The sequence below is a fragment of the Candoia aspera genome, chromosome 13 (assembly GCF_035149785.1).
Source record: "Candoia aspera isolate rCanAsp1 chromosome 13, rCanAsp1.hap2, whole genome shotgun sequence".
Classification (NCBI taxonomy): Eukaryota; Metazoa; Chordata; class Lepidosauria; order Squamata; family Boidae; genus Candoia; species Candoia aspera.
In genome coordinates this window covers 13,744,792-13,763,796 of record NC_086165.1, presented here as the reverse complement: position 1 = coordinate 13,763,796, position 19,005 = coordinate 13,744,792, and the positions used below count along the sequence as shown (strand labels likewise).

Sequence of the window (19,005 nt, the reverse complement as noted above, 5' to 3'; positions counted from 1 at the left end):
AAACATGATAACTGTTCTCAAGTATCTTAAGGGCTGTCATGTAGAACAGGCAGAATTGTTTAGAGTTGTTCCAAAACTGGAACAAGAAACAGTACATTTTAAAGAGGAAAAATTGCTGTGGATTTCAGGAAAAAAAAAATCTGAGTGGTAAGAGCTGTTTAAAGTTGGAACACAGAGCCTTGGCAGGAGGTGGACTCTTTTTAGCTGGAGGTGTTTGAACTGAGACTTTGTCCGGGATGCTATAGTACTGGATTGCTACACTGGGCAGGTGGTTGGACCAGAAGATCTGCAATGTCCTGTACTTAAGACAGGTCCATGTAGCTGTGGCCATTGTAGTGTCTCTGCGGTCACATGATTGCGATTCAGGTGCTTGGCAACCAGCTTGCAATTACAACGTCAAAACCTCTCATGGTCACATGATTGCCATTTTCAACCTTCACTGCTGGCTTCTGACAAACAAAGTCAATGGGGAAGCCAGCAGGAGGTCACAAATGGTGATCACGTGACCCTGGGAGGCATGGGATTCACCTAACCAGGACTGCTGGAATTGCCATCGCAAGTCAGTGGGATCACATGATGTTCTGCCTCACAACCGTGTTGCTTAGTGATGGAGTTCCTAGTCCTGATTACTGTCAGTAAGTGAGGACTACCTGCACACTGTAAGATACTACAGCTATGTCAACAAGCTCTGAAAGATAACATACAATATCTCCTTTAAGGGATGAAAAGGTTTCAAGTTTATAACATCTACTTTGCTGTTTGTTTGTTTTCCCTAGAATCCAGAGATTCACAAACTGGAACCTGGTGAAAAATATATAGAACTAACTATTAAAGTATTCTGAACCCAGGAATTTGTCTTGAGGACTGAGCTAAGAGCTCCCTCACACAAAAATCCACTCACAATTCCCTTATGTTTTCTTCATTCTAGAAGTATAATCTAGGGTATAATCTACTTTTAAATAACTGCCCATCAGACATCCTTATCTAGCTACCAGTAATGAGAGACAGAGAGAGAGAGAGAGAGAGACAGAAACAGAGAAAGACTTTCCAGTTCTATTTTTGGCTCAACCCTGATCTAAAAGTCAAAAATTCAAAATGCCCAATATAAATCTGCTTTTTTTTTAAAGAAATGCCCTCTGCGTTCCATGCAACATCATTTTTTATTCATGGAAAAGATCTAAAGAATATTGTATTTATAACTGAATGTGCTAGCATTACAGGAAAGGGAGATAAGGTGTAGGTCTATCCTTGCCAATAAAATAACCCTCCAGGAAAACTAGTTGTTGACTAGGGCTGGTGTCTTTCTATTAAAGAATGAAGGGTTGACCCTAGGGATAGGAAAGGAATGAACAAGCTGTTAACAAGGGACTTGCAGAAAAGTTTACAAAGTCTGCAAAAAGAGGAAAGTGTGAGAAAAAAATTCAAATAACCCCACACTGATTTTGTTTGATGTAAGACAGATAAAAATGTGGATGGGCTTTCAAGATGCTGTTATTTTACCAAACTACAATAAAAAGCATTTCTGGAATCCCTGCTGTGCCTGCTCCTTGACCTGGCTTACTTATCAGCCTACTGAAGGGCTGATACTTCCTCTGCTAGGAACATATGCAAGCAACAATAAAAAATGGCTCACAGTGAGGTGAAACCATTATCAGGGACACAATTATCGTAATTCCTACATCTTGACCATTATTACTTTTGGCAGAATCTTCAAGAAGGTCAAAGGCAAAATTAGGTATGTTTGGTTTTCTGCATTCATTTTTTTAACTAGGGCAAAAAACAGATGGACCCTCTTTCTTTTATTGAACCCAGGGTCCAATTAGGCAGGAATAAATCTATTTCACGGGTTACTTTGCATCCTGATTAAAGGTAGCACAGTCAGAGGGTCTCCCATCAAAATAACTGAACTCAATGACATAAATGGCATTTAGACAGGGAAGGTTTTCTACATTCCCTGCCATAAGGGGATGGCTTGCATCAGGGATACCAGAATCAAGAGCCCGTGCTAAGAGAACTGAGACATTTCATCCCCATTCTTGTCCACATTACTTCCATGACCCACTTCCAGGAGATAGGCACATCACCTGTCAAAACGCAAGCATGACATTTTCAAGAATTGCCCAGGAGACCATGTAATCTCTTCTTCCTTCCTTTTCTTTTGTTAAAGAAGCACAATGCAATCTCTCTTTTGACGTGTGTCAGCGTAACTCAAGACACATCCACAGGGAATACCAAAATAGCATTTGGCTCCAAGGAGGCCTGTCTGTGTAAAAAGAGCTGCTTAAGCAATACGTGTTGACTAACTTTGTAAGACTTGTACTTCTAATAAAGAAAGAGAAGAGCAAGAGCAGCAACTACTCCTTTGGTCATCAGCTGGGTAAAATCTGGCCCCCACATCTCCTCAGTGGCTCTTGGACAGAGCCAGAAGGAACCGACAAAAGGAACCAGATTCTGCTTTCAACCCAGTCAAAACTTCCTTTGCTGTAGTTGTTTGAGAAGCCACTTGCAAAATATGGAACTTGCTTCATAGATGAAGAATGACTGTTTCTGGGCAAGTTAAATCCGTGAAGTTTTAATGATTTCCTGTCATTGCAAAAATTATTCATAACTGCAAGAATGGCTGGAAGAGCTGGTAGAATTGGCTGTGAGTGAAGGGGTGTTCTTTCTAACATGTTGGCAATTTTTCTTGACTCTTTGAAGTTGAAGTCACTGACTAATAATTGCAGAGTGGAAAGGGCCCTTTGAGGCTAACTGCCAATCAGTGCAGGAATCCAAGTTAAAGAATATTGGACAAAGGGCTGTCCAGACTCTCTTGAACACATCCAGTGAAAAGGAAACTACCCTTTCTCTGCATAATTGGTTCCTCTGTCAAAAGCCTTGACTGTCGGAAGCTTTTCTTCACATTCAACCAGAATTTGCCTTCCTATAATTTAGGACTGTTATTCAGTGTCTTGCACTCTGGGCTGATAGCTGACTGGTTTCTTGCATCTTGTTCTCTATCATTCTTGCCTGCCACCCATGCTCCAAGAACTGTGTGTGTGTATGCCTTCAAGTCATTGGTGACTCCTGGTGGCTGCCTGGACATGTCCCTGCAGGTTTTTTGGCAAGGTTTTTCAGAAGTGGTTTGACTTTGCCTTCATCCTAGGGCTGAGAGAAGGTGACTGGCCCAAGGTCACCCAGCTGGCTTTGTGCCTAAGGTGGGACTAGAACTCATAGCCTCCCACCTTCTAGCCTGGTGCCTTAACTACTACACCAAACTGGCTGTTTTTCAAGAAGAATTGCCTACTTTCTAAAAATAAAAAAGGTACAAATAAAATCCAATGTCTTAAAAGTTCTACATTTCTTTGCTTGTATGCCTGTCCTCACTTTAGTAAATACAAAAGGGAAGCATGTGAGAAAATATAAAAAGATTTGGGCAATGACCTGGGTGCTAGTCAATCAATAACAGCTACTGCTTGATAGTGATGAATGTGTTGGGTTAGGACTGGAGAGCCAGGCTCAAGTTCAGCCTCAGTCTTAGAAGGTCACTGGGTGACTTTGGGCCAGTAATTCTTTCTTGACCCAACATACTACAAAGAGTGGTTCCTATGGGAAAGAAAATAGGAAAGGGAATTAATGTTTTATATGTTGCCTTGAGCTCCTGAAGAAAAGGCAAACTATACAATCCAACAGCCACAATGTCCAACTACAGCTATTTTGCCATGCTTTTTCAGTGAATGCATATTTATGCATACTTTATAAATCTATCCATAATATACCCTTGGGGATTTAACAATCCCATAATATGCTTTCATTTATTCATTTTCTTTAGTATACACATGTCTTTAGTTAAGTAGACTTAACACATTTTTGTATGCAATTTTGCACTTAAAATTAGCATAAATTTGGGGATGTTCACAAATGCACTGTTTTAAATGGAACTTTCCCAAAGAATTATCCTTGTTCTGGGACACAAAAAAATAAATCCATGCAGAAGGGTCACATAGTTTGCATAGATAGATGAAATTTCACTATATACATACATACACACAAGCATACAGACATACACACACTTCTTAACTATTGCTTTTGGTCAAGGAAGGTTGGCTTTGCTGATTGTGTGATGTAATGTATAAAGCCAGTTAGTATGATGCAGCTTCCTAAATTCATCCAGAAACTGAAGGGCAGCTATTCATAGATTGGGATTTGGAAACTTTCTAGATTCACAGTTACGTAGCAACTGTGTTTTTGGATTATTTTCATAGCAAAGTCTGGGACAGGTTATCATTAAATTGAGAAGGCAAACTAGGGGAGGATGAAAATAGGATGGGATATTTGTTTAGGTACCCAGAAACTCCAGGGGTCATACTTCGATAAATGAAAAGTTAGGTAATGTGGGGTTTTAAGAAAGTTAAAACCGAAATGCCAATGGCAAATGAAAAGCAAGCCACAAATGCCATGCGACACCATCCCTTCCAAATTTGCCATGAGCAAAATTGCTGCTTCACCCTGACACAGCCTTTCCCTCCCTGTCCTGCAGGCTCTGCAAACAGCTGCAGAATCTCTGGACTGGGATAGTGCTAATCTGCTAATGTTCCTCATCAACCCATCGTCCTCACAACCTTACTGCTTCTAGTTTGCTTTTTCCTACAAACACTCTCTTGGGCAAAGAGGCAGAAATCTCCAACTGGCTTATGTTTGAGATTCGGGTAGATTTAAAACATTTAAATACATAAATGTAAAATCCAGCAAATAATTTCTATCAGTTGCATGTTATCATATTGCAGGCCACTTCACTGCGAATAACATTAAGAACCAAAAAAAAAAAAAAAATCCTGGATAAACAGGGAGGCTACTAAGATATCCTTTGTTTTAATGATGGGAAAAAAAGTGCTAAAATATATTTCTACTGGAAAAAAATTGGATCGCTTTTACCATTCCTTCTGACATTAATTAGGCATTCAGAATCAAACCAGTACCTTACATTGGTTATAGATTTTTCAAAGCCTTATATGAGCCTTGTTCTAGGAGATTTTGTAACTGTCTAGCTGTTTATTTCCAGTGCTAACAGGCAACATAAGATACCCAAGAAATTAAAGTTAAGTTAAATCTAATCACTGGACCCAAGCCTGAAATCAAAATTTCTGCTCAGCAAAAACAGTGAAAAATACCAATGCAACCTGGGACCAAGAAGAATTTGAGGAGCTTTCTAAGTCTGGAAGACACCCAATGTTGCAGTATTGTCCAACAGGGGACCCTCCAGTATTAAACCCAAGACAGCAAGAGCAAAAATGGGGGTGAAGATGAACTGAAGAATCTTAGGCAGAATATATACATGAAATTATGAGGCCATTTCAGAGGACTACTTCAGAGAAGGTAGAAAGCAGAATCTGATCCCAGTCCAGATCTAGGCCTTCCTAAGGTTTCAGGAAAGTATGAAACAACAAGGGTAATTGTTTCAACCCATCATCGTACCTGAGCTGGTAGGAAGGACATGCTCCGGGTACTGTCAGGGAGGGTCAGAAGAAGAGCCTTTTCTACTGTGGCCCCTGCCCTTTAGAACATCATTCTCCCTGATATTAGGTTGGCCCTGACCCTGTTGGCCTTTTGTAAGACTTTGACAATTTGGCTTTGTGCTTCAGCCTAGGACCCTGGGTGTGGGTTAGAGCCCATCTCCTGGTTATATGGATGATAGATTAGATCATGCCCAGCTGCTATGTGTTTTTGTTTTTATTTTTGTTCTTTGTTTTCTATTATGTATTATGTATTTTGTTTTTGTTTTTTTTTAATTTGTTTTATTGTAAGCTGCCTAGAGTCATGTAAAAGTAAGATGGGCAGCTATATAAATTGAAGGAATAAATAAAATAAATGTAAAGGTTTTGTTGCATGTAAGTTATTAGTGCTAGCGGTGCCTTCTGCCCAGCTCTTTTTTGGGAGAGACAGCTCCCAAATGCTCAAGATAAGCTTGTTGTTCTGCTCCTTGATTTGTCAGACAACATTCAAACCGAACAAATAAGACACATTCTCTAAACACACCACTCAGGGTTACAGAGACAAGAATCACAGGAACCAAGCCATTTAGTAAGAGAGAGAAAAGGACTTGCTGTTCACAGATGGATATCACAGCTATGTTAGAGCCTGTGTACTGAGTCACAGTTCCTAAGCTTTATGAGAAGACTACAGGTATGTCCTCTTATTGGGAAATCATATGGTTCTTCTGTGCATTTTTTTTTTCTTTCTGGTAGGCTGCTACTGAGAGAACTTGCACACAGGTTCAGCCTGGTGATTGCTTTTTACAACCTCAGATTGTGTTTTCTTTCATGGATGAATGGGAAGTAGACAACTTTTATGGTGTGTGTTTGTATATATGTATATATGTTTATGTATGTATGCCTGTGCGCACACACACACACACACACACACACTCGATTTGTCAAGGGATAAAATACTTATTGCTGTGACTCTTGTAGAAATCACTTCAGGTTCAAAGGCAGGTGAGAAGAACCAGCAACGAACAAAAGAAGAGTAGATCCAGAGGGTTTTAAAACCCAATAAAGAAGAAGAGATACACACCCAGAAAGGTCAAAACCTTAACAAGTTCAGAATGCCCTAAAGCACTGATGCCATTAAAAGAAAAAAAAAAAAAAACTTCTCACTACTTCAGTGTAGTGAGAGAGAGAAAAATAAAAGATCAGATAAGAACTAAAAACAGTGTTGTGCATGCTAAGCATTTTATTTTATTTTTTTTCATTTTGAGCTAGGGACTAAAGTTCGAATTATACCATTTTCTGGCAATGTGTGTCTGCTAAGGGAATGATTACAGTTTAAAGCCAATGGATCTCTGAATGAATTTCTGGAAGACTTTTGCCTACTAGACTTCAGATTTTTCAGTTGTTTTCTTAGCTTTGGGAGAGCAGAAACATTGACTGTGTAAAACCTTGTTGAGCCTATTCTATAGCTTCTGTATGTTTCCTGCTCCAAAATGGTAACAAACCACCTACTGGTAATACTGTAGAAGAAAGAAGAAGAAAGGTCCCCAAGTCATTTTCTGACTCCTGGGGGAACGCTGCTTTCACGGTGTTTTCTTGGCCTGTAGATTAATATAATATAATATAATATAATATAATATAATATAATATAATATAATATAATATAATATAATATAATATAATATAATATAATATAATATAATATAATATAATATAATATAATATAATATAATATAATATAATATAATATAATATAATATAATATAATATAATGTGTGCTAATAACCAAATCTTAATGCCTAAACCTGCTTTGCATTTATATCATATTACAGTTCCCAAATCCAGGAGACCCCTATCTCTAGTCCGATTTAATGCCTTCCCCACAGCTGTTTTGGAAGGGAAATATAGGAAAACCCCATATGAAAACCAATATTACCTCTGACATGGGTGCCGTGGCAGCCAGGGCCCATGTTCTTTTGTACTGTCAGTTCTACAGGGACATTCACCACCAGTTTATTACCCCCCCCCCCGTTTTATTTAAATTCCCAGAGCACTCTGATAATTTTTATTTGCATTATCTGTTAAACAACAAAGACAAATGTATTTCTCTAAAAGTAGCAAAATTCAGTTTGGTCTAGTGGTTAAGGCAACAGGCTAGAAACCAGGAGACTGAGAGTTCTAGTCCATCCTTAGGCATGAAAGCCGGCTGGGTGACCTTGGGCCAGTCCCTCCCTCTCAGCCCAAGAGCCAATCAGGCGTGGTAGGAGAGTTCTAGTCCCGCCTGAGGCACGAAAGCCGACTGGGTGACCTTGGGCCAGTCCCTCTCTCTCAGCCCAACTCTCCTCTCAGGGTTGTTGTTGTGTGGAAAATAGGAAGAGGAAGGAGTATTAGATATGTTTGCTGCCTTGAGTGTTATGAGTATGGACATTGAGTTATTTATAAAAATAATAAGGGCAGGATAGAAAATAAATAAATAAACAAATAAATAACATTCTGCTACATTATGTGTGAGCTTGGCCCATAAACGGTTGCCAACAGTAATTGATGTTAGGGGATATTTTTGCTTTGTTTGTTTAATACGATGTATTTTCATTGGTCAATGATGGAAATAAAGTTTCTGCCTCTATCTGTAGTGATTAGTGTGGATTATAGGAACCAGAAAATGGGGCTTGGGGGTACAGATTGTCACTCCTTGCCTTAGCAATGCAAGGGAAATAAGAATGAGGGTATTTAGAGTTAAATCTAAACAGCATAGCAAAAAACAGACATCATGCCTTGCCAGAGACTCTGTAGCTTTTACTAGAAAACCTCTGGGTCTGTAGCTCAGAGCCTATAATCAAATGACCAATTTGCAAGTATGTATAAAACACACTTCAGGGAAGAAGAAAAAAAGATGCATGCAGCAGTGTCTCTTGTAATCAGCAGATAATCTCAATATGCATACTCCCCTACTGTTTTTTTCAGGTGGGGAGTGCTAATTTATACAAGTTTTGAATAATTCATTCTTCTACAGTCTCTCTTTGTGTGTGTGTGTGTGTGTATTTTCTTCTATATTCTGTCTTGTATATGCACGTGCATGTGTGTGTAAATGTCATTCTGTGACCAGAAGCAAATGTCCTATGTTCTGCCCCACCCCACCCAGAGCCTTGGAGAGTAGCAGTTTATAAATCTTATACATAAAAATAAATCACAGGAGCTGCTCCCCTTAAAATAAAAAAATGCTGGTATTGTTGGGCCATAAACTTGGAGGACTGTTACTCTATATTTATGGGGGAAAGTGTTAAGGACCCCACAATCATAATCAGATAGGATGCCACTTAGTTTTAAGTGCCTATTAACTGATTCTAAATTGTAGTGGAATGTCTTTGCAAGTACTTTTGACATTCACATTCATATAGCTGCTCTGATCAAAGCTGATGGAAGCATATAGCAAATGAGCCAATGATAATGCAGTCTCTAAAGCATCAGAGAATGGATTGTAAGCAATCATTGATTTTCTTTCCTCCTCCTCCTCCTCCTCCTCCTCCTCCTCCTCCTCCTCCTCCTCCTCCTCCTCCTCCTCCTCCCTGCCATCCTTCTTCCTTTTCCATACAGTTGTTTTACTATCCCCTTACTTTCATCTGAGGAGCAGAATGGTTTTAAGGCCATTTGAATGAGAGTGTGCGGAACTCAATTTGATGGATTACTTTTTTTCTTAAATTAACTTTTTATCATTTACTGCTTAATAGCTTTAGCAAGCTAAATTCACAATGATTTTTAAAAAGGCCATACAGTATCTCTTTGTCTTCTTCCATTTTATTTCAGTTAAAACAAAACAAAAATAAATATATTTTTGGCCTTGGTTAAAAAAGAAAAAAATCTGACTTGCCCTCACATTGAGGTTCCCAGTTGGCTGTTTCATTTCAAAGCAATCTTCTGATGCTAACCAAACCATAAAATGCATTAGAGGTAAGTAGTAACTTAATATCTTCTACCATCACAGCCTTAGCTGAATGGGGACTTTAAGTAAGGTGGAACAATTTTGGTTAGCTCAAGGGCCACAGATCTATTTTTGGGCATGTGTGTCAGGGTGCATGTGTTAAATTTAATGCTTTCAATGGGTGGAAAATATGGTTTAGGCACCTGCAGAGCTAAAGACACCCTTCTTCCCCTTAAAATTGCCAAACACCCCAAATGCAAAAAGGGACCCAAATATTGCTTCCACACATTTTGTTGGCCACAAAAGGCATGTTGGAAGGCAACATCCTCCATGCAGTTCTGGTCTAAAGGGTTCAACCATTTTGGCACTAAGCAAATGCCAGCAGAGTTTGAGGGAGTTTGTGTGTTACACCAGGGTATCACCACAATACTCCTCTGTAAAACCGTAAGGGTCTTAGATTAGCATCTCAGCAGATAGTTTAAAGGATACAAGGGAAGATATTCTTATAGATCTCAGACCTTTCAAGTTAACCTAAGCTGAGCTGGTAAATAATGAGGAAAAAAATGAAAAAAATATCATCATCATCATCATCATCATCATCATCATCCTTCAGGTGGGTGGGCAAATTAAATGTATTGTTCCTGGGTTCTTGCATGCCAGTGTACACGCAGGATGGATGGGCAAAGTATTGGTGGCCACGAGCTGCACATAACACTTGGGGGACAGGGGCACAGTTCATGGGGCCGCCTCTCTCATATGGATGGGACAGTGAAATGGGTGAAATCTCATAAGTTTTCTTGGGGCTTTTCAGACTGTAATATGCCTACATTACATTGCAGGTTTCATCTTAAATTATAGCTTTCATTCATTCCCCATCTCAAAACATAGAAAACAGTACTTTAGATTTTAGTAATTATCATCAACAAGGACTCTTGATTCAGAGGGAGGAATAGCAGCTACCAGACTACACATAGGATTCCATTGCTCTTCCAGTAGCAGAGAAGCAAAATTATACTTCAAATGAAAGAGGGACCGTGCAATATCCCTATTTAAATCCCATTCCCATTCGAGAATTCCTTCCAAACTTGGCAAGGGGGATCCATCCTTGCTTTACCAACTCTCAGTCCTTCCCCTGCCCACCTCCCAATACCCAATAACCTTGCAATGGTGAACTTTTAAGTGCTACTTAAAACTTAAAAAGTTCTTTGAATTGTGCCTGGAAACACAAGCAAAAATATGTTAACTGATGCACATTCTGATTAATAATCCGGATGAAGGTATTTCAGATAGGTAGTTCCCCACGTAATACCCTGCAGAGGAAGAAGCACTATTGTTTGCTTGACTCAGCTTAGCAAATTGAAATGTGTGCTGTTAAGCTAACAAATGACTCAGATGAGCATTAACTCAGTACTAATGAAGAAGGAATGCCATGCAATTAAACCAATCACGCAGGCAACCACAATTGGGGAATGTGAGGCCTTTATTTCAACTTTAAAATCTCACCATCATCTTTCAGGAGAAACGGCCTGAATCAAAAGCCTGAACAGGAGAGGTGGCAGGGGAAAGTAGAAAGGAATAACTACATAAATAAACAGGAAGAGTTTCAACTTGCCTTGTACTTATAGAGAGATATTGACTAGATAAATCAAAGAAGGAAAATGCAGCCATCCTGGGTTTGAGACACCTTCATGTACTGCAGATTCTGCTTAACAGCCTTACTGATAAAAAGCCTCTAAAAAAGAAAAAGAATTAACTCTGCAGAGGGAAGTTTATGTCTATGATTTATGATAGAAGTAGTGGAGGCTACAACTTGACAGAGAAGTGTGGCCAAAAGAGAATGAATTCCAGCTAACTGCTACACCTCTTACACATTCTTCCAAGGAGCACAGTGTAATTATGACATTAGGAATGCTCACACCTTTCTAAATAGTTTCAATAATCACCCACAGCAAATATTAAATCATTCCTTATGTGAGTACATATATTGTGCTTGAAAAAATCTACTACTTAGGTATTCAAAAGAAGCATGAGTGGGGAAGAGGGTCATAACCATTATCCCTTTATCACGGACTTCAGTTAGCGATGTTGGTTGACTGCCTGCATACAGAATGCCAACATCTGAATGCTCATCGTGTTTGGCACTTTGTGCAACTAGCAATGTCCTTGCAACTCAATTTATTCTCTGGACTTGGGTACTTAAAAGTTCTGTTTGCACAACAGGATTGCTGGGTTGGAAGGGCAGGGGAGAGGGCGGTGTGTCATGCAAATAACTGAATCCAGTCAGCACTGTGTTTAGAAGGGATGAGTTTTAGACCCAAATTTCCAAGGGTGGTTTGGAGATAATTAATCACTCTGGATCAACATTATGCAAATAAGGAAAAGCTCAGAAATGAAGTTTTTATGAGGCTATTCTAGGAACTTCAACTCTGTTGCCATTTTCTTTTTCACTCAACTCTCCAGATGCAGGGAGAGATAAAGCATGGGAAGAAAAGGGTGGGTATATAAGCCTTCCCTCAACTCTGTTCATGGTGATGCTAGCCTTAATTGGGGCACTGCAGTTTCTCTCTCTCTGGGAGTCTCTTAAAGAGTTTTAAAGAAAAGTTTGGCAGCACCTGAGAGCTTCCCCATTTCTGTGGCATCTGTAATAGTGTGCTTGTGGAGTGCAGTGGTAGTTTCCTGGGATATCAGCTGACTGGGCATCTGGGTTTTGTGTAACAAAAGTGTAAGTCAAAAGCTTTCCCTTGGTGATGGCCACATAATCCTAGAACAGAAAGAGGGACCCCCAGGGCTCAATTCAGCATTGACTTTGAACCCAAACCACATTCGTTATGGTGTTAATCATTAATCACTCTTCCCTGAAATTTCCCTTTAGTATTTGAGACTGGAGCTACTGCCACTTTCATTTTGTCAATGAAGCAGGTATTATTCACTACTAAGTGAGTTGACAAACCAAAGCCCAGCACGGTGCACATAACAAACCAATAATTAGCATTCGTGACCCCCAGTCATAATGGCCCAGAAGTTGTTCTCCTTTTTCTGAATTCTGTTCTTTGTAATACAGAACAGTACTTTGGGCCTTCCTGATTTTGGTCTGCTGGCTTTAAAGTATACCTCTTTCCACTGCACAATCGTCTTCCCCATATGAAGATATTTGCAAACCCTGAACCAAAGCATACCTAGAAACCCTGTGAAAACAATTCCCACCTACCTCTCCCAGCATCAAGTTCATCAAAGGAGGGGGAAAGGGATTGATTTGTACCTTTCATTCCAAACTTTGACCGCCGACCATATTTGTTGATCATAATAAATAGGACCACCAGGAGGACACAGGCAAAAGCTGCAAGTCCCACAGCGATCGATACCTATAAAGGACATTCTGGATGTTAGAGGCTCATTGAATTCTCAAAATCACTTGCATTCAAATTTATATATTTCTGTTAGTAGTAGTAGCCTTTTTTTTACAGTCACTGACCAGAATTCTGCAAATAACAAAACAATTTAAATAATTGAACTGTCTTATTTCAAATAAAGTAAAAACAACATAACATTATAAGTTTCTCTTATAGATTAAAATGAAGAGGAAGTGTGTTTATGTGCATATATCATACAGAGAGAGAGAGATAAACCCAAGAAAAATATATAGAAAAATAAACCATCAGAAAAGGATAAGGCCATAGCAGAACATCAGTTCAACTTTTCCCCCCATTAAATTAATAACATATACTTCTGAGTTAAGGACTAGAAAGGTTGGGCACACATATAGAGTACTGTTCAATCACTGGACATTTTTAGGCTAAACATATTACTGCTCTCGAACTCAACTGGTTCATATCATTCCAGTATTTGAGCTCAATTATAACTGTGTCCTCTGCTGTTCGATCAAGTTGTCAAGTCTCTTTATTTTGGTAATCAACCAATATACCATTCAAGAATAAAATTACAGCCATCCCATTGTGGTAATAATCAAAATTATATATTACAAGAAAAGACTAAAATTTAGATCAATAGTACAAATTAAAATGGCAATACCATTATGTATGTATGTATGTATGTATGTATGTATGTATGTATGTATGTATGTATTTATTTATTTATTTATTTATTTATTTATTTATTTATTTATTTATTTATTTATTTAAGTTTGGGTGCTGCCCAACTCCAGACTGACTCTAACAGGCTCACAGTATAACAATCCTATAACCAAAATGGTAAGTTTTAGGTTTTAAAGACAAAAGTGAATATAGTGGAGATTTATATAATTTGGGCAAAACTATAGATTCATAACTGAAAGTAAATTTTAAAAAGCTGACATGAATTATAATATCAGTGTATCACAAAGATCTACAGGCAATCTATATTTAATATTAAAGTTGCAACTATATGAATTATAATAATAGGGTATAAAAATAGAATAGTATGTAAATTAATGACAATAACTTAAAAGGCTAAAGCTCTAAAATGATCAATTGCAATAGCTGGTTTTCTGCACTGTTAATGGGGTCTCTAGCAATTCTGCTGCCACATGGAAATAAAAGCATCCTATAGCTGGTATTTGCTCCAAAGATTTTAAACTATTAGGGTCAGAGACTACTTCTTCTTTAGAAAGGCTGGCATCTGCCCTTTATAACACTATACCCCATGTGATTAGAATGACCTCAGTCCTGTTGGTTTTTTGCAAAGCCTTGAAGATGAATCATAGAGTCATAGAGTAATAGGATTGGAAGGGACCTTGGGCGTTTTCTACTCCAAACCCCTGCCCAAAGTAGGAGAACCCCTTGGATGTGGATCTGGATGTGTTCCCAGGCTTGGGATTCAGACTGTTAGTTGGAGCCTGGGAAGTTGCTGACTTGTGGCAAATCAGTTTTATCTCAGTTGCTATTATATGTATTGATGTTTTACATTATTTTTATTTTGATTTTAAATGCTGTTAGCCTCCCAGAGTCACTATAGTGAGATGGGCAGCCATATAGAGTGAATGAATGAATGAATGAATGAATGAATGAATGAATGAATGAAAGCCTCCCTTAAAATATTATTTACATGAAAGAGGTTTATGTAGAGAAATGGCTAGTGTGGTTGTGCCAGTGCTCCTACCGCAACAACCATGCCTCAGATATAAAGTCTAAGACTTTATTTATTTATTTATTCATTCATTCATTCCTCCAAGTCATTGTTGACTCCTGGCAACTGCCTGGACTAGTCTCTGCAGTTTTTTTGGCAAGGTTTTTTGGGAGTGATTTGCCACTGCCTCCTTCCTAGGGCTGAGAGAGGGACTGGCCCAAGGTCACCCAGCTGGCTTTGTGCCTAAGGCAAGACTAGAACTCAGTTTCTAGCCTGGTGCCTTAACCATACACCAATCTGGCTCTCCTTAAGGCACAAATACCTACTTATAAGGGATTAGGTCATATACTTGTCAACACAGAATTAAATCCCATTGCAGTACTTATCCACAAGTAACTATGTTCAGGATTACAGCTATTGCCAACTTATAATATCAGCCTGATAAGACAGAGCCCTGCTTCAGTTAGGCATAAACAAAGCACAAAAGTAGCTAAAGAATTCTCTTACACTGATGAGATAAGAAATGTTTATTTACAAAAACTATCACATAATATAGACATAATATATAGTGAAGGGAACCTAAAATAAATAAATAAATAAATAAATAAATAAATAAAATGGAAGGGCGGTTTCCTTATTGCTCAACAGAAGGGATTGATTGGAACCAATAGTGGTCAGAGATGTGGAGTTAATCTGAATCCTGGCATCAATCATTGCTGTGAACAAATTTTCATTTCCATTTATACACCTTGGTGGACTTTCCTTCTGCATCAAAATAAAGGAGGATGGAGAATCTGAAGGCACTTTAAATCAAAACATTCTATATTTAAACCAACAGCCCTCAAAATGCCAAAGGGCTTATGATACTTTACAGAGTAATAAATTTAGTTGGCAGACGTTTTAAGGCACCAAAGCACCACAGTCAGAAATGGGAAGTACTAGTAGAGAAAATGCATTATAATCAGTATACTTGTAGCGGCTAAAGAAGGACATTTTATGATAGCTTTATCCAGAAGGGCAGCTATATTTAAAGCAACTGAGCAACTTGACACCTTAAAGAGCCACCACTATAAAACAGATTTTATGAACTAGAATTGGATTCATCTGATGGAGGAAAACCATAGAGCACAAGTGTCTGTGCCTTAACAAACATATTTGTTTTTAACAATCACAACCAGGCCTTCCTGAGATGTTGAAATCTTGTTTGTATTGGATAATAATTCTAGTAATTCTTGAGATAAGAAGGGGTTTGTGTAAGAATGCTATTAGTTTCATATGTGAATTCTTAGGGGACATGATGTTAACCGCATGAGGACATTTCACACGTTCCAGATTTTGTAAGGGTGAGTACGCTAACAACTACAAACAAAGTAATGTGTGAGTGAGATCAACTCATTTTCACTAAGAGGCCTATCATGCTGACATACTCAGCAAACAGACAAGATTTGCTGCAGCCCCAATCAAGCATTCTCTAGGTGGGAGGCCCAGGCTTTCTGCCATGTAATGAGAAAAATAACCCACAGACAACATTCAAGGCCAACAACAGAATTTGTGTATCTATGAAAAGTCTGAAGAGCGAGGAAGGATAGCAATGGAATCCACAAATAAGGCAGGGGGGAAGCAAAAGAAAAGAGGCTGAATATTAGCTTTGCTGGAGGCAGCTCAGAATCTATATGTAAACATATTGACAGTTAATTTATCCTTCATTTTTGAGCGTACTGAAAGCTTTCTCTTAAAAGATCTTCCCTCACTATTTGGGAAAATATTCTTCCTGTTCTGTGCAACTTTGCTTTGATTGTAAACCCTACTTCCTTTAAAAATGAAATACACAATGCATAAAATAAAGAGATGTTTGCTTGCTTGCAGGCTAGTACTTTCTCCAGTCTGGAATTATCCTCATATTTTATACATGTTGTGCTTTATCAGATCTGCCTAGTTGTTTTTTCTACAAGTGAAAACTAAGTTTTCTGCTTTGTTTTCTACAAGCGGAAAGTTGGGGAGCCAAAACAGGCCAGGGGGAAGGGGAATTGCAAGACTGTTCTCCATAAGATACAGAACCTGCATGCAGTGCACATAAGCACAATAGCAAAAACATGTTATGACATCTTTCTCTGCACCAGTATTGTGTTTTTCAATTATTTTTCCCCCCAGCATCTCTCCACTCTCCAAAGTGGTAATACCCCAGGGAGTGCTTGAACGTTAGTGTTTGCTTGTTTATAAAATGGCCCTAAGAATGGGAAGAAGTGCTTAATACAAATCAGGTATGGAAGGAATCTTATTGGGTGCTAGCACATTGAGTTGCCCTGTTCTACAAGCTGAATGCACACAAATGCTCAATAGTTAGATTTATATACTACACTAAGCTAAAATAAGCTTTGGTAGGTTGCAATCCAGTGTGTTGTAGGAACCTAATGATAGTCTTCCAAAGTAAGGTGAATCAGGCCATCATATTAAGCCACCATATGGCCTACAAGTTCAGTGATAGATGATTATGTGAACGCAGCAATTGCATTCAGATTTAGCATAGAAATGCCAGTTCATCCACCCACTTGAAAAATCACATCCTATCTTTCCACGAAACCATTTTGCACACCTTTACTGTACATATTATCCCTATGCACTTAACTGCATATTCCCTCTGCATCCATGGCAAACAACATTCACACCCAGAGATTATGCTTACCAGGCAACAATGAAACAACAATGAAGCCATTTCAGGGCTCAATTCCCATCCAAACAAACAAATAATATAGGCACTAAATGGGAGAGGGGAAGAGGATCAAGGGCAGGGTAGCAGATCTGGACTGCAAAAACAGTCCTTTACAACAGGACAGCTTTAGCATGGGGATCAGAAACTACGTCCAGTGGTGGGGTATGTTGGGAACTGCAGTTCAACAACACCTAGGAGGATATATCCCCAGTCTGAATTATTGTCATTGTCAGAAATCAAACTAAATCAATAGATCAAAGCACAGAAGAACCAACAAGCTATTGACGATATGTTGTTCCAGCAACAACAGCCTGAACATAAAGGCATTGTAACATTCCAAAAGATTGGGAGTTGATGGTGTTTAAAATTTTAATAAGTTAGTAATAAAGTAACCTGAACACCCAACGCCGCAATCAAGCTCATCTGAAAGCTGCCAGACTGATCTTTACTGAGTTCTTATTTCAGGGGCAGTGTGTGTATATTGAATAGGATTCTACTTGCTGGCATTTATTTTAGTTCCTTTAGTTCCTTCCCATTTCATTGGCTTTCTGTGATACCCATGCCCCTGAGAAATGGGAAGGTACTTAGTTTCCTTCTTAGAATCAGAGGGAAAGGAAGGACTCTTTGCAACCCAAAAAGGCATGTCTTACTTGAGGGACTGTCAGACAACCTCAGGTTCCTAGGAGCAAATTCTAAAGAGGAGCTGAAGGAGAATGACGGGATGATATTTGTTTGATTCTGCAATCATACAAATGACTTTGTCCTGCCCAGCAGCACATTTCTGGGGCAACTTTCAATACGTAAACAGCTAGTAAACCATAATCCTAGCCAGGATAGTTGATGATATGACTGGGTTAGTTGGGCTTTGACTTACCATCTTAAGGGAACCCAATAAATGTGGTCCATGTAACCCTTCTGGGTAGAAAAGGTGCAAAACTGCATTCCCACAGAGATCCCCAAAATATAAACCTGCAGTTAAGATAAAATTATTCTCCACCACCAAGTCACAAGCATCTTACCCCAAATGTGTCTTCCTCTGGCTTATGCGTCACTGTGATGAGAGAGGAGGGACTTGGACTGTACTCATCTGAAACCAAAGGAACAAAAGAAGAAAAGGTTTATTTCACAGTTCAGAGAAACATGTACTTAAATGATAGATATTTTACTTCACACATGTATGTATGTAATGCATGCTTTACTCTTAGGAAAATCCCTGTTTATTCCTTCCCACCCCTACCCCAGTATCATCTTATAACTTTTTTTTCTTTCACACATCCAGTTGAAGCATCCTGTACTTATGGCTAGACTTCAATTCCTTTTTGTCTTTTTTTTTTCATTTTTCTCTCTGCTCACTACTCCAAGTTGTGTTAATGACTTGGAGTATTCAGGAAGCTTTTAAAACAGACTCAATTTCTAGGTGGTGGCTGTTGTTGTCTGGCACACTCTTACCCCTCTGCCATCACATTTATCTCAATTAATGGTCCTGCAGATGTTTCTAGATTACCAGTCCCAGCACCCCTTGTAGTATACCCATTGGTGCAAAGACACAGGAGGTTTAATTCAACATTATCTGGAGGGGTACAGATTCCCCATCTCAGAGGTACAGTCTATCATAGGCATCCAAATTCTGTCAGTCAACTTATAAAAAACTAAAGTTAGACTTGGAAGAACATGACCAAGATGGGCTTCTCTTGGTGATAACTGCCTTTGGTCACGTAGACTCCATCCTATAGCTGGCAAACTGCTCTTGATCAGATTTATACTCTTCCATAAATTAGTCCAATCCTAATCCCATGAATTGGTGGCCATCCCCAAGTCTGATGGAAGTTCTAATTTTCGGTTGTCTG

General features: G+C 38.8%; 1 protein-coding gene across 3 annotated transcripts in view; it reads right to left on the bottom strand.

Moving 5' to 3' along the window:
• Nucleotides 1-19,005, bottom strand: part of NTRK3 (neurotrophic receptor tyrosine kinase 3) — a 383,693-nt gene that overhangs the window by 175,436 nt on the left and 189,252 nt on the right. For all 3 annotated transcript variants that reach the window (XM_063314185.1, XM_063314186.1, XM_063314183.1), the window contains exons 10-11: nucleotides 18,178-18,245; nucleotides 12,647-12,749 (exon numbers count right to left, since the gene is read on the bottom strand). In XM_063314185.1, coding sequence (XP_063170255.1) covers nucleotides 12,647-12,749; nucleotides 18,178-18,245 — 171 coding nt within the window. The remainder of the gene's footprint in view (nucleotides 1-12,646; nucleotides 12,750-18,177; nucleotides 18,246-19,005) is intronic.